Source organism: Tachypleus tridentatus, chromosome 9 (genome assembly GCF_004210375.1).
Source record: "Tachypleus tridentatus isolate NWPU-2018 chromosome 9, ASM421037v1, whole genome shotgun sequence".
Classification (NCBI taxonomy): domain Eukaryota; kingdom Metazoa; phylum Arthropoda; class Merostomata; order Xiphosura; family Limulidae; genus Tachypleus; species Tachypleus tridentatus.
In genome coordinates this window covers 24,811,890-24,835,950 of record NC_134833.1, presented here as the reverse complement: position 1 = coordinate 24,835,950, position 24,061 = coordinate 24,811,890, and the positions used below count along the sequence as shown (strand labels likewise).

At 33.0% G+C, this 24,061-nt stretch overlaps 1 protein-coding gene across 1 annotated transcript; it reads right to left on the bottom strand.

The window, feature by feature from the left end:
• Window positions 1–1,769: 1,769 nt before the first annotated feature.
• On the bottom strand, window positions 1,770–19,012 carry LOC143224874 (serine/threonine-protein kinase Pak-like). The gene is made up of 11 exons (XM_076453263.1): window positions 18,949–19,012; window positions 18,433–18,577; window positions 16,755–17,065; window positions 12,407–12,593; window positions 11,359–11,451; window positions 10,003–10,102; window positions 9,459–9,655; window positions 8,808–8,945; window positions 6,162–7,064; window positions 2,209–2,271; window positions 1,770–2,025 (listed from the first exon to the last, which is right to left on the bottom strand). The coding sequence occupies exons 1-9, from the start codon at window positions 18,972–18,974 to the stop codon at window positions 7,035–7,037; spliced, it is 1,227 nt and encodes a 408-aa protein (XP_076309378.1). The 5' UTR covers window positions 18,975–19,012; the 3' UTR covers window positions 1,770–2,025; window positions 2,209–2,271; window positions 6,162–7,034.
• Between the last annotated feature and the right edge of the window lie 5,049 nt (window positions 19,013–24,061).

Sequence of the window (24,061 nt, the reverse complement as noted above, 5' to 3'; positions counted from 1 at the left end):
ATACCTATGGTGGGCAAAGCAAAAATAGCCCATTGTGTAGCTTTACGTTTAATTGTAAACAAACAAACGAATACTACAATTAGTAGTTAATAATTAGCTTGAACGTTTTGTACTGCATCACATATCCCCAAGTAGGACATAAAGTACAGGGACCTCCAGGGTACTGATGTTATTCATAAAATTTTATAGTTGAATGAAACGTTCAAAATCGTGACAAGGTTTAACATAAAAGTGATGGTAACTGGTAGGAAGTTTAAGTCTGTGTGTAGTTGAAAATGAGCAGGTAAGGACTCAGTTAACTGCATTTGTCGTTGTTAGGAATTTTGAACAAAACTTCTCCAGAATTATCTGCGCTAAACATCATTAATTTAACATTTGTTTATATCACATTACAAAGTCCCTTAATCAAAGAGAGCCCTGTAATCTCCACAATAGCTAGAAAGAAATGCAGTTTCTCTCTCCAATACTTTTCTTACGACTTCAAATGCTGTAATCCTTTAATACTTTTAAGACTGACTAACAGCTCCCAGCTTTCTTACCTCTCTCAACTACAATCGATATTTCTCACACACATCAGTGTAAAGTTACATGAGTAGCTACGTGTACTTTGTCCATTGCAAGGAATAGAACTTCAAATTTTCCTGTTGTAATTTCAAAAAATTACCTATGACCTACGAGGGAACCTAACTTAAAAGAGTGAACAATAATCTTAAAAATAGCAAATCAGATTGAAAAGAGAATTATGATTTAGACCTACTTTTTAAAAAGAAGTGCTTTAATAAATATATTATTGAAATTCAGCGTTATGTTTGTCTTTCAAACTGAAGTTGAAGTTCTGAAACTAATAGTTACAAAAGAAGAAAAACAAGTATTGATAATCTTTGATTCTTATTATGTGTTTTTAAAAGTAACTAAGTCAATTACTATTTATAATCTATATAATTATATTAGTATTATAACCAGTTAGTTACATGTTATTAACAAATTCTGCAGAACTCAAAAGATCCACTCTATGGCGTTCTTGGCGAAACACTTCGAAAATACCATAGTCTATTTGTGAAAACCCACGAAGAGGCTTTGTTGAGGACGCTTAAAAGTTATTTTGCTTGCATCGATTACCAAAGCCATTTGGAATTTGAAGCAGCAAAGATGGAACTCTTCTTATACTGGCGTTTTATGAGCAGTGTGGTTTGTTTTCAAAAGTATATGTATTAAGGAAGTATGCGATAAGACGTACAAAGATAATTGACCTTCAGATTACTGATATGTTTTCATACAGTTTATTACAGATGAAGTCCATATATATTTCAAGTCCTACTATTTCAGCGTAAATAATTGACCAAATGTCACCAAATTGTAACGTGTATATATAAATATATAGATCAGAAACATGCTTTTAAAAGCTGATGGAACTTAGTTAAATATTTATGGCTTATGAGCAGTCGTAAACCTGCACTCAAACCTACTTTTATTAATAAAAATAATATCTTTTTGCGAAAATCTGGTGGGACAACAGTAAGTTTACAGACTTAAAGTGCGACAGCCCGGAATTCGATTCCTCGCGGTTGACATATTAGTAACAAATATGGTTTTGCTCTGAAACAAACAAACCACTTGTTTCTATGTATCAATATAACTTAATTTTCTTATAATAAGATGCACAGAAAATAAAGATGTACTTTGTGGAACCAGTTGGGCTAAAAAATTATGAATTCAGTCGATTTGTTGTATATTGATTAATTCAGTAAATTAGAAATTACAAGCTTTCCATGTGCATTTAATTTCTTTATTTCTGGCTAGAGGGCGCTTATTACAGATATCCATTGTGTTATCTGCGCCAAACAAAACAAAAAAAATTATATACATTTTATTTTTAGTTTGTGAAATACAATTTTTAAAGTAGTACATTTATTATCCTTATGCTTCTTCAGGTGTTAGCAGCAAAAGATGTTATGTAAGTCCCTCCTGGGCACGGCAGGCAGTTAGTTTGGAATCCATTGTCATAGTGACCAGGAGGACATGGATCTGAAAGCGTTAAAAGTACATGACTGAGCATTTATTTACCCAGTGTTCATTTTTATTGTTCTAACAAAGTCTTTAGTATCAAAAAACGTATTTGTTTAACTAAAATTCCATATTTTAAAAGTCTTTCATCTATTTGTGTTTAATGTGAAGAGTTTGAAGTAATTGAGTGTCATATATACTTACAACACCTGTCAGCATCTCTTCGGTATCCTCGAGTACAGTTGAGATTTTCGGCTGGAACATACACTGTGGAAAACAACAGAGCGTTAATCTTTTTTTAGCACGTTTTGTGTCACCGTTGGAATTTTAAGGTTTTCACAATGAGCACGACGCACTAGTTATAATATTAATTATGACTCACTCTGTAAAATAACAACATAAATGTTTCATTAGTGAGAAAAATAAAACGTGTCAAAACAGTTTCTTAACAGTAGACTTTTGTTTCTTCATGTACTTCCTAATTAGGTTAACTAATGAAACTAATCACACAAACTTGGAAATTTATGAAATTACACACGATCTTTTTATGTTATATCTAAAGGTACATTCGATTTCCGTTGGTGTTTCCCTTGCAAAATTCTTATTTCTAACAGATAAACGTAAAACTGTTGTCACTGTTTATGTTAATATCAGTTATGAAAGTACAGATTCTTTTGGGAATATTACGTTGGTAAAATGATCAGTATATGATTATGTCTTACAAACAACAAAATATCAAATAATATCCATATAATGCAGAAGTTGCATGAAATTTGAAGTTAATATAAAAGCTAATACTTAATTTATTATGGATTTATCAAGATAAATAATATTGGGATATAACACCTTTCGCTGTAAATTTTAAGTATTGTTTATTCATAATACGTTCTTAAAACACTTTGTAAATATGATTTGTGTCTTTACAGTTCAGATTTTCTTCAGTATGCAGAAGTTGAGTTCATTATATCAAAATAACTTTGGAGCCTCACCACCTCTCTCTACATGTTTTCCGTAATCCATCTCGTCTCTGATCACATAGAAATTCATAGTTACTACAACAGTGACTTGAATGGTATGTCTGTGTACAATAACATGCATATCTATTTAATCACTCACCGGTTGATCTCGTTCCTAGACTCAGATATTTTTTACGTACTGTCGCCTGGGACACTTAGGCGGTTTTTATCTTTGACATTTGTGTTCGAATGACTTGTTGCAAGTCTTATTTCCGAATTGTGAACCAAAACTATTTCTTCTATGCTTTCAAGTACAATAAATATCTTTGTTTCGAAAAATTTAAATTCTCATTTAACTATGTTTTAATGATTTGAGCACATAAATATTTACATTGGAAAGGTCTGTTCCATACCTTTCCCGAAAACAACCTATTTTCGGTGACATCACACAATTTACGAAATGTTAAGCTGTGTCATAAAGTTGTTCTGATCAATTCTGTTCTACCGTAACTTTACATGAGATTGAGTCACATTATTTGCCAGGTTGCTTGTTCAAAGCTGTTTTGGTATGGCTTACTAATCCCTATAAACTATAAAGTATTATTGCTATGAACATCAGTGGCAGCCTGTCATTGATACTGTATGTTTACAATACGAGTACCGATAAGATTACGAGTTCGTCTTCATCACTGCCATGAAATAGCTCTTTTCAGGGCATCTTTAGCATCAACTGATGGAATGTGATACATCTTCCAAGAGTATATAACAGCTATCAATAGCAACATCTTCAAATAATATGTCGACCGACATATCACCTTGGAGTTGGGCAATATCACCCATTACTGGAGTCCTGATTAGTTGGACCAATATATGGAGGAATAATGGGTCCTAGGATTTATCTTTAGAATGTGTAACATTGATGGTAACATTTATAATAACAATATGTCGACATGTTTACCAATACTTATTCATACCATATTTCAACATCGACACTTCCTCTCATGAAAATTATGAGAAACACAATTCACGTTATCTCTAAAGTAATAATTCCTTTTAAGTACTTTTAACACAATTGTGACAATCTCTTTTATGCATTTATATTTCTGAGGAATCGATTTGATGCTAATAAATTTTGCAGACATTCAACAATGGAGAAATAAAACCTTTTTATTACAAAACTCATATATAATTCGATATTTCTTGGTTATAAAGCGATTACGAAGGAGATTTCAAGTAATGGTAATATAGAGAAACCTCAGTCAACAACGCGATACTCACCCAATCAATAACCCCAAATAAAATAAACAAAATATTCTAAAACTAAAGCAAATTTATAAAGTACATTATGGCAACTTCCACGTATTTTACGTCAGAGAAACAAGCTCAAAACTCAAAACAACCTTCATGTAACACAAAAAAATAGAATCTCACGTTTTTAAATTGAACACTGCAATTCAAATAAATATACTACAGGTAACATTTAAATTCCAAACAGAGAATCCGACATCATTAAACGATAAACTAAATAATTCCTTGTAATACAAGAGCAAACACACGTTAAACCAACATAAAGAAACACTGTTATATCTATATTAATAAACTTCAAATCCTGTTCGATGTATTATAATTTGAAGATGATACTTTTAATTTACAATATTTTATAATTTATAAAATATTCTGAGAATACTAAGCGTAACGCAGCTAGTATTAATAGGAAATTACACGAAGGTTGTTAAAAACTATCATATCAAGATAAGACAGTTCAATTATCATTAAAATTAAATGATATGAAAGATAGCGTATCGTTTTCTGAACGAAATCGATAAAAACGCAGTTTAATTAACGTAGATAGGAGTATTTTAAAATTCTTATTTGGTGCAGTAACAACAGTTCGATCAACAGATACAAATCTCTAGAGAAATTATTTACTTTGTAGGTGAGCAAATGAATAATATGAATTATTTCACTAAACCAACTGAATACCATGATGAGAAAAGTATTCAGATCATTGGTAAGTATCACAAATATATCAATACATATCAGAGAAAAACAAAATAAAATATATAAAACAAGAGCTGAGATGTTAGTTTTCAATGACAAAATTCAGAATAATTGACAGTAGTTAGCTTTTACAGTAGATCGGAATTAGCTAAGTTAGTACAAGCACTGTATATGACCGCAAACAGAAAGTTAATTTCTTGCTTTCTACTCCAAGTAAGCTATCAAATCTCTTAGACAAAACCACATCGGGCTATTTCCTGTGTCCACAGAGGGCAATCGAACTCCTGATCTCAGCGTTATAAATCCATAGACTTACCGCTGTCCCATCGGGAGACTATTTCATTAAAACAATAATTCCATGAACATATTATTTAAGTTAAGTGTTAACTGACTTTATCTGTTATCAACCAAAACTGGTTTCTTATCATTTCGATTATAAGACTACAATGATAAAGTTAAGTTATTCAGATCATTGGTATCACAATGATCCGTTATATGAAGTATCACAAATATATAAAACAAGAGCTGAGATGTTAGTTTTCAATAACAAAATTCAGGATAATTGACTGTAGTTAGCTTTTACAGCGGAAAACAGTAGATCGGAATTAGCTAAGAATATTTTTATTTTTAAACATTTTGTATTCATTCAGATATAAGATGCAAAGTATGTGGCCATAACTTGCAAATACAACAACACGCTGCTGTATTTTACATTCTGTATTGTGAGAACGTATAATTCAGATCGCTAGAAAAGACAAATGTATTCTTAAACAACAAACAGGAAGGTCAGAGAAAATTAGGAACAAACGGTGATAATAAAAATTACAGAAGTGACAATAAGACCAACAAAAAAATAACAGAAGGTAAAACCTTAAAGGTAACTGATAACAAACATCTAAACAAAAACCAGTCAAACCTCTGTTTCAAATTATGGATATCAAAGAATAAAATAAAAGCAAAATAATTTGTCTAAATAATAGAAACAGGTAAATTGTCTGAACTTGGTATAAAGTTCATAGCGTAAGTTGCTTTACTCTCTGTATGACAAGTGGATAGTATTAAACTACATAAATAACATTACTTGTTAATGATGCTGACTAGAAGTTCTAAAGCTATTTGAGAGTTGAGCACTTGCAGCCATGTAGTTTCAAAATATAACTGAGATAAAGTTGTTCATAGTAAGTATCTGATAAAACTTACGTTTACAGTGAAGAGGCTCCAGGGTCTGTAAATCGTCTTTCTGGACAAGCCGAACATTGCAGGATCCAAAATAACCACTGTAATGGTCCTTGGGACAGAGGACACGTTCTTCTTGTTTTTTTTACTTCTGAACTCTCCAGGAGGGCACGGAACTTAAAAAAGGAATAATTTGTAACTTATACATTTAACCAAATCCTACACATCAAAAGTTGATAAAACAAGGAACTTATAGATAAATGTTTCATAGTATTTTTAAGTTTTCTGTAAGAGCTGCTTTGTTTATATATTTCCCAAAAGAATCATCAGATACCTGGAATGAATAGAAAAAAAATAGTAGAGAGCAACTTGAAATAACATGTGTGTATATAAATATGAAAATATATTTTTATGTATTCTAAATTGATTTATTATTGTCAACTTAAAATATTACATAAAACGATACTCTTGGTTTCCAAAATAAGGCACTCTTTGATAAGTTCCTTAACAATGAATGCATATTCCATGATTTTTCATGCAAAAGGTTTATCTATGTTTCAAATTCATTATGTTTTAAACTATGAAACATTTAATATGGTTTAAGATTTACTAATTAATAAAATAATTTCCATAATTTAGTTTGTTTGTTTGGAATTAAGCACATTCAGTAGAGAAAATTAATATTATTTTCAAAATCTATGAAACTGAATTATAGAAAATCATGGCACTCAACATGCTACTGCTCTTGAGAGATCTAACAAACACAATCTGTTAATTTTCTTGTCCAAGAATGATGCCAGTCTTCATAGCCAACATATTTCAACATGCGTATTGGGTTATTTGGTTTTTGAGTTGTTAATGTATATATAGTTATTACTGTTGTGACCTGTATTGTTTTCACTGGTCAGCAACTTCCATGAACGGATGCTGTGTGAAAAATAAGAAAAACATTAGTTTAACAAAAGTGCTTATTCTACATCACATACAGTTTGGTTAATTAGTCTTTTTATACAGTACTGGGTGAAAGTGTTAGGACAAAAGAATATTTTGTCATTCTTTCTATTTTATGGGATAATTCTTCCATGTTATTACTGATTGTAGTAATGGTTGTGATTCACTGATCACTTTCAACAATTAAATGAGCCAGGATGAGAATACTTATTATTTTAGAATTCCCTACACTTGTACCTTGTACGTGTCATAATGGTTCTGTTTGAATGAATATAGTGATAAATTCAGGGCCTGAAATAAATGTCATGGTACTGCATGCAATGTATTAACTATGTAAAATGAAGCTAGCACTTTGTACCAGTATATACTAGAAGGAATAAATTTCATAGCAAACCACAAATAAATCTTGATAAAACAGTAATAACACATATACAATGTTATCTTGTCATTCCACAGACCAAAAAGTCCAAGAATTGTCAGTAGAGCAGAGAGTTTGCATAAAAGCTATATGTGATACCAGTTGGTCTCTCCATCAAATTTATCTGTAGTGGTCCCAGAAGGCTGACTGCCACTGGCCTCAAGCATGACATAAATGCCAAATGACAGAAAAGTGTCCAGATTTACAGTATCAAGAAGGTTAGATGATAATGGAATATTTGATTGTATAGCAGTTAAAAACCTTTACCTTGTTCTCCAAATATTGTTAAGAAACTGTGCTGCTGATAATTGGAAAGAATTGATATGGATGGATTAGTCCTTGTTTGAAATAGTTAGTTCAAAGTGCATGTTGTATGTCCCATGGAAGAAAGGCAAAAGATACTTCAATGCATAGCACCTGTGATAGAGCAGGGGAGAGACATTGTGATGGTTTGGGGTGTCACCTCAGCAGGAGATTTTGCAAACTGTATGGAATAATGAACCAGATTTTGATCCATCATGGTAGACCAAGTGCTTTGCTAATTATTGGTAATGAATTCTAATACAAAGAAGATAATGACCCCATACCGTCATCCAACCTATGCAGAAATTAATTAGCTGAGAGATATGCTGCTGAAGTCATTCAAATGATAGAGTGGTTCCCACAGAGCCCCGATTTCAATCCAACTGAGCAGATCTAGGACTTGATAGACATACAACTTGACAAATCAAAAGTTACTTCCAAAGTAAATATATGGGAGTATATTCGACATATTTCAAGTAAAATTCCAAAGAAAACTGTGATTAAACGTCTTTCAACAATGACTGAAAGACTTTCCATAGTTATTAAAGCAAAAGGGGGACACAACAAATATTCACTGTTTGTTGAACTCAAACATTCTCACTAAATTTCTCTTGCACTAAATGTGAATAATAATAAAAATATTCATGTTTTACCTGTGATTTACCTTCAACTGTTCTTTGAAAGTAGCCTGAAATTTGATTTTTGACTTTGTCCTAACACATTTGCACAGTACTGTAGGATGAACTTAAATGAAACTAAACATTTTTACAGATTAAAAATTGATATCTTATGGAATTATGAATATTACAAAATAAATAAATATCACACTATGAGATGTGCCATAGTAAGCTGAAGTTTTCACAACATAAGATGAACAGCCAGTAATAACAACGAATTCCAACATTTAATGATACTGCTTTTTTAGTGTATGTTATGAGGATAACAGGTTCAACTCAAACAAACATAGCCTCATAAAATAACAGTAATTTATACCACACCTCTAAGAGTTCAGATGCAGTATATCGTTTACTTATGTCCACTTCTAGACACCTGTCCAGGAAGTCTCGAAACACTGGAGACAGGTTGTCTTTATTCTCAATATTTGGTTTTCCATTTTGTGTTATTAAGTCAAATACCTGAAAAAGAGTGCGACTTTATGACTAAATCAATAACCTAACTTAACAGTGTGTACAAATCTTTAGATAATTCTTCCTAATAATGTCTAAATATCACTAAAGATATACCTTTATAGTAATTAAATACCGTGGGTGAATTATCTAGTGTTAGTGTTTATTTATAAGGGGTTAACAAAATGGTAGTCATACTATTGCACAAAATAAAGTTTAAGAAGTTGAAAGATAATAATATAACATGTACATTCCACAACATTCAATAATTAACTGTTTGTTACTGTATACAGTTTTGTCAAATGTTCATTGTTGCTGTCATCATTCCACTGTTCATCATTATCTTCAATACATCTTCATGTTTGAATAATGTGAACATTGTTGTTTTTGTTTTTATTATAGCTATTCTCCGTAGTTGGTGAAAGACATCCTTAACAAAGCATACGATTGGGTTTTAAAGTACAAATATGTAGATTTTAAGAATTTGGGTACTGGTTGTAATTACTGGTTACCAACATTTACCATGTCACTATTTTCTTGATGATAAGGAGGTTTACCATTGACCATTTCAATGGCTGTTATGCCGAGGGACCAAATGTCAACCTCAGGCCCATACTCTATCTGTTTTACTAATTCTGGAGCCATCCAGCGACGAGTTCCAACCAATGATGTTCGCTTATTTTGTTCTGGGGAGAGCTGAGCACTTATTCCAAAATCAGCTATGTGATGGAAAGAAACAAACATAAAGTTACCATTTGAGAAAAAAGGAAACATAAATAACTGTGAGTCAGCCTTACAATACAAGGTTAACTCTAATTTAGGTTTCTTCTCCTCTTACTGCAAATTTTGACTGTAAAATAGAAATATGTAATCATCCAAATGCACAAATAAAACTTGCCAGCACACAAAAAACAACCCACTGACATCACGTGTTGTTTCAACATCTTCATAATATATATACATTGTCAAGTAATCTATGTTAACATGAAACTGTTACAAACAAGCTAAAATCTTAATACTTAAAAATGCTTGTTTTCACCAAGGCACCACATGTTTAAACACTTACCTAGTTTTATGGTCCAGTCCTTTCCGAGTAAAATATTGTCACCTTTAATATCTCTGTGGACTATGTTGTTATCATGGAGATATTGTACTGCCTGGAGTATCTAAATGAAATATGAATTTATTTTAAAGTTAAATGTTTTAAGAGAAAAGTGTAATTTTAATTCAGTGTGCTTGTTGTATTCAATATTTTATATATGTATGTATATATTGTGATAGTTGGAGACAACAACACAAAAATATCAAAGTTTCTGCACATTAATAACTACCAGAAGCACTTTCATCATGTTATTAGGTTGATATATTAGTTGTTTTAACATCTCTTGCCAACAGGTAAAGATTCTTACTAACACTAACATCCAACATCAACCTGGCCATGAGTAAAGTGTGGGCTTTGTAGGTTGACACCCAAACCTTGAGTGACTATCCTCGGTAATTTTAAAATTAAATCATTTCTGAATTAAGGTATTTGCTGTTGTGTCACCAATGTTTTTAATGAAAAATGAAGTTTTTAATATTTTCCATTTTTGTTATTTATATGTTTTATTTTATATTTACAATACAATATTAAGCGATACTTTTGTTGCTAAGCAACATGACAAAAGCCACTTCAGGAAAGTACGATTACCAAAACACATTGGCTTCTCTATATATTATATGTTTAACAAACGAATGCACCCAGCAACTGTCATGTTTTAAGGTTGATATGTTCCGTGTGACAAAGGTGGACTGGCTATTGTGACTCTGATTGCTGGTGGGATGGTATGAGCCCCACCTCATAATGAGATGGCATGCCCCCCCCCCACAAGGGTCTCAGATCACCTCTGCTACATGAGTATGTGATTGTAGATATTCTGAGCCTATTTCAATATAAAACTACAACCTATATAGTTTTCTTGCTCAGCAACATGACATAAAACTCATAATTGGAAAACATCTTTACCAAAATATACTGACTATTTTATATACGTGAAGTTGTTATACAAGGTACCACTTTTTTTAATACCACAGATATAAGTTTTCTTGTGATACTTAGTGCAGTTGGAATTTCCCAATAGTAAATTAATAATAATTTTTGTACACTTGTTGAAGATGTGCTCCATATAATACACCGGAAGTGAAACTTTCTGTAACTCTAGAAAGAACTACAGAGAATGTACACTAGATGGAGCTTCATAATTACTCTCTGAAATGTTATTTAAAATTTCGTCTTCTCTCGAGAAATGAAAGTTTATGGAAGCAAGTATACAGAGTTTTGGCAAGGAACTACAATCACTGTTAAACAAACGTTAAAATAAATTACAATCATCAGATCTCTAAAACCTCTTAATAGTTACTAACAACAATCAATATAACATACTTCTTTACATACTGCTGCTGTTTCATTTTCATAAAGACGGGTTTTGGCAAGAACATCAGCCATTGAGCCAACTGCTAAATATTCCATTATTATCTAAACAAATAAAGTTTAAAATTTCACTTACATTTTATTTTTTAATAAAATTATACCTAACAATGAGACAAAATAATTTATTTTTCCTATTTTATGATTCCGTCAGTAATCATATGTCTAATAAAAACATAAAAGTTCTTCAAATAATCGTTCATGAAGTAGGAACTGAAGTAACATCAGTTGTTTAACATTTTTTAAGTGTGAGATTTTTATTGTCTAGAAAGATTTGTGGTTCAAAAAAATATATGAACTCAACTTCAAGTGTTAAGGAAGCGTCAATCAGCAAAAAACACTTTTCTACAATTTTGTTGCTTCTTCAATTCTAACTTTTATTTTTCTACCTCAAAAGATGTTTTACATTTTGTGAAATGTGCTCTTTCATATATTGGTAACTAAAGCTGTAATCTGATTCCCAACATTTATAAAATATTAAATTGGACTGTATTTTGTCTAAGAAACTGAAAAGTTAATATTTATTGTATTACACCCGAAACAATGTTTACAGTTTTATATATAATGCTGCATTTGAGGGTATTGTATAAGATGTTAATAATTTAACAAACTCAACCTTTCCTGAATAAAATAATTTCAATAACCACGTGTAAAACTTTGTGTGTGAAACATACAAGAAAGATGAATAAATCAAAGTACAAACTAAAGAATGCTGGTAAGAGATAACATACTGATAGAAGCTCAGAATGGAAATAGAAAGTTATTGTGTCAGAAGCAAATGTGGCTGCAACCTCCCACACTAAAACTATCACGTATTATTTATAACTATAATTTAAACAAAGCAGACCTCTGAGAGTGATATGTAAAAATATTCTTAAACTTGTAGGGTTGCTTGAAATTGACCACTTAATTAAATAAAAACAGTACGTTAACCTACACACTATAACAGGTAAGATTAAAAACAAAAGAGAATTAACATGTTTGTAACACTAACAACACTTACCCAGAGTTCATCACCGTCAAGAAAGCTATCCAAATAACTGACTATGTTTGGATGTTTATATTTCTTCATTATTGAAAGTTCGGTGATGATAAGGTCTTTTCTGAGTTGCTTCATTACATTAATCTTTTTAACAGCAACTTCCAACCCAGTCTCAGTTGTTACTGCAGTATAGACAGTTCCTGAACCACTAAACCAATAAAAGAAAGGACACATTACAAAATTTTTACTTTTTCTTGTTCCTGGGCAGAAAGTGTTATATCCCAATTGCTTATGCCTAACGTAAATGGAAAAGACCTATTTTTCTCTTCAAACTTTACTTTTGTGACCTTGGTAATGAAATATTCAAATTTACCCACTTTCCAGAACATTCCATGTAGATTCAGTGCTAAGTAGCTAATAAAGAATTTTCTCGAACTTTCTAGAATGTGGTAGGTCTTCCAAGAATTTACAAAACACTTTTGGAATTTTCTCGAACTTTTCATGGTAATATGTATACAGGGGCTCACCACTAACCACTTCAGTTTAGTTCTAGCTGCCAAAGTGAACACATAGACCTATCTGATTTTATTTTTGATGGCATCAACAAGCTGCAAGCACTCTCCAAACGCATTATGCTATGTATGTGGCCAGTTTATCAAGAGTAACCAGTGTGAGAGAAGAAAAGAAGAATCCGTCAAAATCATCCAAATATTGTTTCTGGAGACAAGAGTCAGATTCGAAGTGCTGATGTTGGAGACAGTACCACGTCTGAAACAGGTATACTCTCCAGCCATCCAAGAAAGGTGTGATTGATACGAGCAGTGAACCAAAGGAGATAATCCAAGTGGGTATAGAATGGTTAGAGTGTGACAGATCGCACTAAGCAAGCGAACTATATCCAAAACCCATGCTTCTGGGAGCCGACATCCATACTGTGGGAGGATGATGATCATACTCTCTTCACCTGAAGTTCAAAAGACTAAGAGAATGTCAAACCACCCCAGACTTCAGAACAGAGCACATTTTAAGAATGCAAAATGATATATCAATCTGGGAACCCAATATCCAGTCTTCATAAAATGTCTAACACAGAGAAATTAACTCTCTCTCAAACCCAAATTTTAAAAGCAGACCATGATGACTTTCTCAATACAAGACATGGTAGGGATGAACAGCTATCCTATTGTTCTCTAGCCATGTGGGCCATGAGTGATATGGTCTGAGACAAGCGTATTTGTAAAGAAATTCCATCGTAAGGAAAACCTTCAAGGGATCTTTCCAACAGTATGGTGGCGCTGCATGGCCAGATGGTTGAGGCACTTGACTCGTAATTCGAGGGTCGCAAGTTTGAATCCTCGTCACACCAAAAATGCTCACCCTTACAGCGGTGGGGGCGTTATAAGGTGACAGTTAATCCCACTATTCGTTGGTAAAAGAGTAGCCCAAGAGTTGGCGGTGGGTGGTGATGACTAGCTGCCTTCCCTCTATCTAGTCTTACACTGTTAAATTAGGAACGGCTAATGCAGATAGCCCCCGTGTAGCTCTGCGCGAAATTCAAAACAAACAAACCAATCCAGCAGTATGCACTGCATAGCCATGAAACATAATAAGCAAGTCAATATGGCTGAACAGTGTGAATTTCAAATGTTAAAGAAACTCTCGTCGGGTACAATTCACTATAAAATGAGACCTAAATAATAAGAATTAGCATAAAAAAGGAAATAAGGTTCCTGAAAAAATTAAATAAAAATTAAAAAAATAACTCACAAGTCAAAGTCACATGGAAATTTGAAAAATGACTACATGTGGAATGCGATAGTCCAACGAGGTAGAAATTTGAAACTATGCAAATAGTGGGAGATTAATGTATTTGTAATCCTCTACATGCCCGACTGAAAAACAAACTGACATCTGGAACAAACTACGAGAGGACAACAACAAAAACGAATATGCAAGCGAACTATATCCAAAACCCGATATCAGTTGCAAAAGAAGGCAGATAGACGGTAAAATGTAGAAAGAGAAATATCACAAACAGAGTGTGGTTGCAAAGGGACAGAGAGGCAGGAAGGAAAATCACAGATGGAAACCATTTGGCAATGTAACATTGAAGAGCACGCACAGAAAAAAGTATTTCTGATTTACACGTAGGATAAGAGTAAAAAACGGAAGGAAGGTAAATCAGAGAAAAGTAGAATATATTCTCCATAGTCTTTTAGGTTTTGAAATATAAAGAGTAATTCAACTGAAGAAGAAGATATGTAGGATGACAAAGAATAAATGAAATATCATTGGCAAATAAATCAGACTACCAACGTCCAAGATTAAGGGGATAATGAAAGAAATATTAAGAAAAGTTGGAACAAGGAACACGTGGAAAATGGTTTGAATGAGGGCTGATTGAGGCATTGGAGAACGACATTAAAATATCAGTTAAGAAAAGCCACAGAGGACGACAAATCTGAAATAAACTTATCAACATGGAGGGAGAGGTAAATACCCTATGATACTGGAAAAAAATGAAAACGTGGGACAAAGCCAACCGATAACAGAAAACCAAGGGCCATAGAGTATTCCAAATCAAAAATCCAAGTTATAATCTTAGAAATACAATGAACAATGGTCCAATCAGCTGAAAACTCCTGGCCCAGAGACCAATGCCACAAAACATTCCATTTATGTTTCTAAAATTCCATGGAGGAGGGGCAAATGGTACATTCCAGAAATAAAAATGCATTTTCTAAGAAGCTTAAAAATTCTCACAAAGGACCAGGTAAAAACCAAGGATGAAGATGGAGGACAGGAAGAGCAAGATGAGGCACTGATGACTGAGTTGCAAAAGAAGGCAGATAGACGGAGAAAGAGGAAGCTGGATAAGTCGGGGAAATCACGGCTGAAAAGGTCAATGATGGGCAATGAGAAGAGCCTGAGATTGAGTGGTATGGATGAAAAAATTATCCAATGAAAAAGTTGCATGTGATGATAAATATATAGGTATATGTTCGTTAAGTCATAACTGAAGCACTAATAGTCATGGCGAAAGGATAAGAGACTGGAGGTGAAAATAGAAGTAATTGGTGGTTGAGGGATGTGGTAAGGACATCAATGTAAGGAGTATCTCACTGTAGTTGAAGCCACCAGAAAACGAGAGGACCAAGAGACCACTTCATTGGACAGTTTTTGTTTGGACAAGAAAGATGACCTGCGGCTAGACTGAAACAACGAGAACGTGACTCACAGTGACATGGATATCATGCGTGTTGACCAAGAAACTAAAGTCCAACAAAATAAAACATATTGAGAAAGGGTGCCACTTTGGTGATTCGGATACGCAACCACTGCAAAACTGTTGACTGAATTATGACAAACGATGTCTGATCAGATGCAATAAATGATCCTAAATCCAAAAGCTCCAAAGTGTTGATATAAGACTTCTCAGCTACAAACCAACACCCCGAAGCCTCCCTGTTGATCGACCATTTCCCTCTATTCATGAATGTAACAAGTAAATACGAATGACGACGATAAACTGAAATAAACTTGCCTATGTGTGGATTTTGTCCATTTATTAAAACAGTTCGTTGTTTATCGTAGGAGGAAGAGCAATAGATGCCTGCAAAGGTTCCCGTGCAAGATTACTAATTGTGAAGAGTTCAAATATCAACTCAATCACAAAGGATTAAAACAGTCAGAGCAGACCACAACCCCAAAAGCGATAGCGCTTCCTTTAACTGTAATAGATGGAGGAACCAGTAAGAATGCAGTGAACTGAAACATGCATTGAATGAAGTCAGTGAGTAGAAAATTACGCCTTACTAAGATGGGCATTGAAAAACACCCAAATGGGTCAGATATTAGGAATGTTGAAGGAAGACGTCTCTGGTATGATTAAACAGCCCACTCGACTTATCATCTGGAGAACGTTAAGAGTATAAAAGGCAAACTCCTGTTCAGAATGAGCTATCAGTAACCAGTCATCCATATAATAATGAAAACGTATCCTGAGAACAGAGGAATGTCGAGAGAATCCTAAACCTATTTAATAAAAAACACAAGTGGCCAAATCAAGGATAAGTATGCAAAACTGATAACCCACCCCAAAGATATGGTCACAACTGCGGAGCTATAAGGGAAATCTTTTTAAATGCTACTGAACGTATAACAAAAATTAAACAAAAAGCAACATATGTTCTTATAAAAACAGAAAACTGACTGATGAAGTGATATTATTAATGTAAAATAATACATTCTAATTAATTAGTTCTACGTTCCAAAAATGAAGTTTTTGTCTATAATATTTTAGTACTGAGTACAAATTTACCTCTAAGCCACTATACCATTCTTTTGAACACAAGACTTTCAAACTCACCCTTGGCTAATTTGTTTCATATTTGTATATTTCTCATTGGGGTCTCCCTCAGAAACAATACTTCTCAACACTGTCATGATTTCCTCGTCTGTCACTTCTTTTTCATTTTCCTTTGTTGACATCTTATTGCTGTCTTTATTTGGCTCCTTCAAAGAAACAGCAGTTATAAACTTTTCCATGTTTTCTTCATCTGTCACTTTCTTGTCATCAGGTTTGGTGGACACAGTCTGCTTAATTATGATGACATCTTTCTCATCCAGTCCAAGTGGTGAGTAGTTCTTCACTTCTTCTTTTTCAACAGATATTACGTTCTGGTAAAGACACGTAGTTATTAATTTTGCAACTCTGACGTTATCAGAGGCGTATTTAGGTAGAGGTTAATGAAGGCTCAGTCCCAAAGCCTATGATCTTAATGGGAGCCCACTGATAATTTTATTCTATGTAAAATTACGTGGGTGTAAAATCCACAGAAATTAATAGCCCCTGGGATTACACAACCTTAAATCTGCTACTGGAAATAATAATTCTAAGCCAATGATGTATTTGCAGGTAAACTGTGAATCCAATGTTCTGTCACCAGTAAAGTCATCAAAGAGATGCTTTTGAATTATATAAACCCAAGACTGTGGAAAACTACAATAACCTAGACTGCCATGTGTAAAACCCAGTGAAATAACCCAAAAGTAATATTGAACACTGTGGTCTGAAATTTTTCATTTAAACCAACTGAAGCTTTGTGCTGTCAATTACTGTTTGTATCACAGTAGAACACTCCTGAACAAGCTGTAAAGAGAAATTTTGAGAGTCTAACTAAAGAAAAAAATAACAAATTTGAGGCTCCCATTAGCACCGCGGGCTTATGCTGCTAAAAATCAGGTTTCAATACCCGTGTTGGGCTGAGCACAGATAGTTTTTTGTGTACAGGGTGGCCCGTAACTCCCTACCTATCCATATATTGTGTCTGAACAACGTTATAATACTAATGATGAGTTGAAGGCAGCTGTTACCGCGGCATTTGGAACAATAACCACTGCTATGTTGAGGAAAATGTATCACAGAACACGGCGTCACATAATATTATGTAGCGAGCGAGAATGAGGGACAGCACACAGATACATTGGATACTTAAGATATATGGATAGGTAGGGACTTACGGACCACCCTGTGGTTTTGTACTTAAGTACAAACAAATTGATTTGGAGTTGTAAAGTTGTTTACTACTCGTAGTAATGTATTTTATACACCAATACGGATAACAGAAAGTAAATAATATAAAGTATTATAAAACAACTACTAAAACATCACAAAAAAAAATGCTTTTGTCAACAAAGATTAATTATTATCTCTCGACTTTGTATAAAATGTTATTAATTACACCATTAAAGTTACCTACAAAGTTGAATATCGTATTCACACAAAGAATCAACCTCTCGTGTTTTTATTCTCGCACCTCTTGCTTTATGTCGTTGGTGCAATATAATTCATTTAATGACAATAAAAAATAAGAAAGCCTACACAAGTAATCCTGACATTTAGTTAGTGTTTAATCATCAATAAATAATACAATAGATAATCCTGTGATTTCGTACAAATGAAAGTTTTTGCTGTTGATTTGTTTAATTGCCTAAGGGATTCTCAGTAAATATAATACATCAGATTGTTTGAGTTAAAATCTCACCTTTAATACCCGAAGGATTAGATGGCATAACCCAATACCTACGAATGCAACAAACACCGCAAAGTAGATTATGAGGTTCCTTAGGTTGTGTAAATATGAACCTTCCATTGAGCAACCTTGGTTACATCTCCTAAAATCAGGATAACTGATAATAGAAAGTAAATTTAGAATGTTAAGTAGTCCTACTGTAAGTTATGTAACATTAGTCTTATATACATATCGATAATATAGATACAAATCTTTGCAAAAATCCGTACGACCAACAACTGCAATTACATTTCTGTAAATATACGGTAACTGTAAAAATTAACACAAAAGACTTGCTTCCTTAATTATTCATTCCACAACATGTTTAAAGATACAGCTAATTAATGACGCATTCAGTCCAATAAAAAGACACAATATCATCTTTGTTTGAGACCGATATGTTTCGCAAATTCTGTTAACACGAAATAATCAAGTTAATTTTTTACTGATAAAACTATAAAACTGGTCTTATCGAATCTCATGACTTACCCATAACCAGGATATTTGGTGTTCATGATTGAGATCAGAAAGCTCTTCAATTTCCACCCATGGTTATTTTTTCATGGGTTATTTTCTGTATGTATGTTAAGAACAGAACTTGGAAGGCAAGTGAAGCAATAATTAGTGATGTAATGACGAACAGTGAAAATCTCAGTAGCTTGATGGCTTTCGACAAATTTGATCTTATTTGTCTTAAATACATCGTAGTTAACATTATTGACATACCACATACGAAAAGTAAGTATACTTTTCGAGTGGTAGCAATTTTCCACCCACGGAGAGTAAATCAAAATTATACGACTAATATAAATATCATAAGCAAGCATATCCATTTTCTCAGAACGTTTTTTTAAATCTCTTTGACCGTTTTTTGCAGTTCGAACTGGTGTCTTAGCAACAGACGAGTCAATTGTTGTTATGAGGGGTGGTCATTGCTGCAGTTTTCTATTTTAATGGCAAGAACAACAATATGTACCACTATACCAAACTTATTTAGTTGAAGACAGCAAAGAAGGTTTTAAAAGTTGAAGAAAACAAACTCGTGTAAAAATATTCATTAAATAAATGTTCTAAAGAAAATAGTGACTAACATCTAATTTCGTATGAGCTTTTTCTGGAGGGTTGTATTTAATATTTTCAAAAATATAATTTCAAATTAAGGAAGCATCGAAAGCAATGTGTTTTACAAATATGTAAAAAATAATTATAGTACGGTAATTTGGGAGGGATATTTGGAAGTTAGGTGATGTATTATAAACGTAGGAAAAGCTTTATTACTCCATGATTATTGGTAGTTCTTAGAAACTGTCCTATACTTTTATAATTTCGTTAATACAACAATATCAGATTTAATCAGAGTATGATTAAAACTAACAAAGCTTTAGAACATTATAATTTATACACTGCTATTTCAATTTCTAGTACATAACCCTTCAGTATGTCAATGGACTCATACTGCTAAACACCGGCTTTCAATCCTTGTGGTCGGCAGAACACATATAGCTAGCTCACTGTGTGCTTTTATGCCTAATTCCAAATAAAAAGTTATAGTATGTATTTTTATTGTTATGCTAAGTCATAGCGATTTTGACTAGCAGGCGTTAATATCGCACTAGATATTTGGATGGAATATTTACGCTAAAAAGTATGTTGTTATTGATTTGTTTAATGTTGCGTTAAAGTCGTTCACAATGTTTAAAGTTTTTTAACGCATCTTGCCGAGAGGCTCAAAGGGAAAAATACGATATGAAGACAGCGTTGATTTGCTGTCAGTGGCTTTGTAATTTGTGTTTGATATATATTAACGATCTAATGTATAAGTTTATCGGAGAGAAGAGTTTAGGATTCTCTTCATCGCATATGCAATACCTATCTAGTTCGCATAACAGCTCATTTTTTCTCCAATTTTTATCGAAATATTTTATTGTACTATGTAGAAGTCCATGTGGTATTGTTTATGTATTACAGTATTTGTGCATGAACTTTGAGGAAGTGGTTTTGGGTACTCTATATGCTTTTGTAATTAATGTATTCTGTGGTGTTTGTAGTTTGGTTTGCAGTTGTTTTTTACTTACGTTAATCCATGCAGGAGCTGCAAAATCTATTACTGGTTTTATATATGTTTTGTATATTTTAATGATGTTTTCAGGTGTTGTTCCATAATTTTTACCAGTTAGACTCTTAGCAGAGTTTATTCTTCGCCAAATTTTAATTTTTATGTTATTTACACGTTTTATCCAGGTAAGTTTAGAATCATGTGTTAGTCCTAAAAGTTTGCAGATGTAGCAGTCTGGAGAAGCTCTCCGTTCATGTAAATCTGGGTATGTACTTTCTGATGTTTCGTTGATTTTGAAAATATCACTAATTGTGTCTTTGCTGTGTTTGTTTTAATTCCATATTTTTGGCAGTTTTCACTAAATTTGTTTTGTTGAGGTTGAATGTTAGTGGCTGCAGTTTCTGGTGTAAGCAGATAGCCCTCGAGTAGCTTTGCGAGAAATTCAAAAACAAACAAACTGGCAATAACTTTCATAAGTTAACTCTCGAAGTTTATCTCATATTTAAAAACCTGTAGTGAATCTGTTATTGTTTCATAGCGTCGGAATTTATAAATGCTAGGTTACTGAATTTCTAAAGTGTTTTGGAATGAGTTAGTTATTGTACAACTGAAGTCAGTATGTTTGAAAATAATGATCTCAGTGGTACAGGGTATGTTAATGTGGGGGATAGTTATTATTTTGAGATTGTTTCGATATAATTGTGCTATTCCACGAGAATTAGGATCTTTGGTTTATGTATTATTTATAAGTACGAAGTTTAAATCGGCTGATTTTCTTAAAAAATGTTTGGCTTATACTTATGATATTCTTCTTGTATAAAATTACAAATAATAAATAAAAAACAAACATATTTTCTTATTTTTTTAAGTTCTCGAAGGTGACTAAGATTATCATGTGGTGTAGTAGCTGAAATACTTGGTTCTTTACCTTCCAGACCCTGTTTCCATTCGGTGTAGGTGTATTTTTTTATTACTTTTCATGTTTCTGTGGATCGTTTATATAGAGTGAAATAATTTTAAACTGTTTATACAATTGTTACATCGTTAATTATTATTATTTAGAGGCTAACAATCTGAGTTTGTACTTTTGTACTTGAAGAAGAAATGTCCTCATATTGAAAACGCTTATGTTATAGGGTATCGTATTTGTGTGTTAAACCGGTTTATTGAACCTATCTGTTTCCCTAAGATTATTATTGTCAACATTATTAAGACATTTATTGTCCCATATTAAAATATTTTTTGTTATTTTCTCCCCAGATAGAGCAGTCAGTATTTGAAGTTATATTTATTTCTGTGTAATATAACCAACACTGACATCTAAAGAAATGATTTTCAGTTTATTCGAATTAACTACCCTGAAAAGTGCACTGTTATATAATTATACAAACAATAGAACTCTAGAGAGAGAATGTAATTACCATTTCAAATAAAATAATAATTTCTTCTACAGCTTTTTGAGCTAATTGCTAAACATTTAAATATATAGTGTGGTTTACATTTGTTTTTTAAATTTAGAACCTAAATATTATGTTCGATTGTCTCGTGAATTATGCCTTCTCTTTAACTTACTGGCAAGCGTAAATACAAACAACAATAAAGTATTTCTGAAATTATAATGGGTTTCCTTAACATTTCTCTTGTCTCCTTCAAGCATTTTATCCAAATTCGCTCTCAGATGCTTCCCTTTGGCTCAGCGGTATGTCTGACTCAAACCGTTAAAAACAGTTTAGATATTCGTGATGGGCAAAGCACAGAGAGCGCATTGTGTATATTTGGGTTCAATTCCAAGCAAATAAAAAATGCTGTCAAGTTTTATGTGGACTCACTGTCTCAGCAAAAGACTCACAATCTATGTGTTATAGCATCAAAGCACATCGTCGAACATCTGTGACGGAAAAATATTGTGATAGTAAAACTCACTATTCCTTGGTAAAAGTTACAGGTGGATACTTTAGACTACTTATCTTCCCTCTCTTTCTATCTGCAGATGAAATATGGACGGCTAGCGCAGCTAACCCTAGCATGTTTGGTATAATGGGGATTCGAACCCGCGGATTACGAGTCGAATGCCTTAACTACCTGGCCACGCTCTGCCCCTAGAATTGTTTTGCGAGAATTTAAACAAGCAATCAGAGGATCCAAATTCACTAGAATACCTATCGTGTCGCCACCATTTCTTATAATAGTGTGTGACACTTTCCACGACTTAAATCTTTCGATAATGAAATAAACATGAACTTTAAATCTTCTTTAAAATATAAAAAGTCAAACAACAAGTTGTAATTTAATATTTTATCAACATAAAAATAAAGTTAGATGTTTATATCTTCTGTGCCTTTAAACATCAATTTAGTTGAGACAGCCTTCAAAAATAACGCAGTTAGTTCCATTGTAGTCTGTATATATTTAGAGATAAAATCCAGGGTTCGATTATCTGGGATGAGCAAGGTACGGATACATTGTATAGTTTTGAAAACAAGTAAAAACTAATTCTTACAGTTGCTCTTTTAAAGCACAAAATTTAAATATGTGAATTATTTTTCCTGAGATCAGTGTAAAATTTCCCGTCGATTAGAAATATTATGACATTACGTTTCCATAAGAAGATGATTTTAAGGTTGAGGGTTTATGTTTTGCATATATATAATAGTATTGTTTATTTTCTGTCCACGAAACAACTTCGCAAGGTGTGGATGGATATGATGGTTCATTAGCTCCATGTAGAAGTACATACAGTTTTAGGTTTGAATTTTGCGCTTTGCGGCTTTTATGGCCGTTTTGTGTTTTCTACTACGACCTTACCTTCTGACGATGGATCGTTCATGGGGTTTACGTGAAAAAATAAACTTTCAATTTTGCGGTTTCTACAGGGATTTTTTACAATTAATTGCGTATCAGAGAAACAAATTTTATGTCTTACGACAACTTTTCTGTAATCACAAATTAACATAACTTCTGTCCAGGAGATGGATACTTCTGGTTGTTAAGTAAGAATTTCACAAAAGAAAAAATTCTAAATTACTAGAACCGAAAACTTCATGCAGTCTTTGCACATTGCCCTACAGATGGCAAAATGAACATTTGAAGGGCGAAATAGCACAAGATGGATATTGTTTTTCAAGCACAAAACGATTTGTTCCTGCTATTTGCGTTTTCTTCATCGCAGAAAGTAAAACCCTAGGTTTAAGCCTTTTCAATCTGTAAGCTTATCGATGACCAACCAAAAGCGTGTAAGATGGATACCGTGAGTACACGAACATTGCAACAGTGAATTTATCTTACAGCTAGCTCTATTAGTACTGTGCAATGTTGTTTCGATATTTTGAATAGTGTTGTATTTTAATGTGGTATTTGCAGCCTTAAGGTACACGTATTGTCCACGCTTGTTAACATTTAGGATAGTTGTTCACATTTTAAAACATATTGTTCAAAATCAGCCCAGTCTCTAAGCACCAATTCCATTTGGTATACTGTTTACAGTAATAGGTTAATTATATATTGAAATCAATCATTTTGTTTATCGAGTCTCCTTAAAGATTCTGA

Excerpts from the sequence above, each read along its gene's own strand:
- LOC143224874 (XM_076453263.1), bottom strand. The coding sequence starts at position 18,974 with ATGAACACCAAATATCCTGGTTATGG. Across the intron at positions 9,656-10,002 it reads GGACTGGACCATAAAACTAG|CTGATTTTGGAATAAGTGCT; the intron begins GTAAGTGTTTAA and ends TCCATCACATAG. Across the intron at positions 7,065-8,807 it reads CTGCATCTGAACTCTTAGAG|CATCCGTTCATGGAAGTTGC; the intron begins GTGTGGTATAAA and ends TTTTTCACACAG.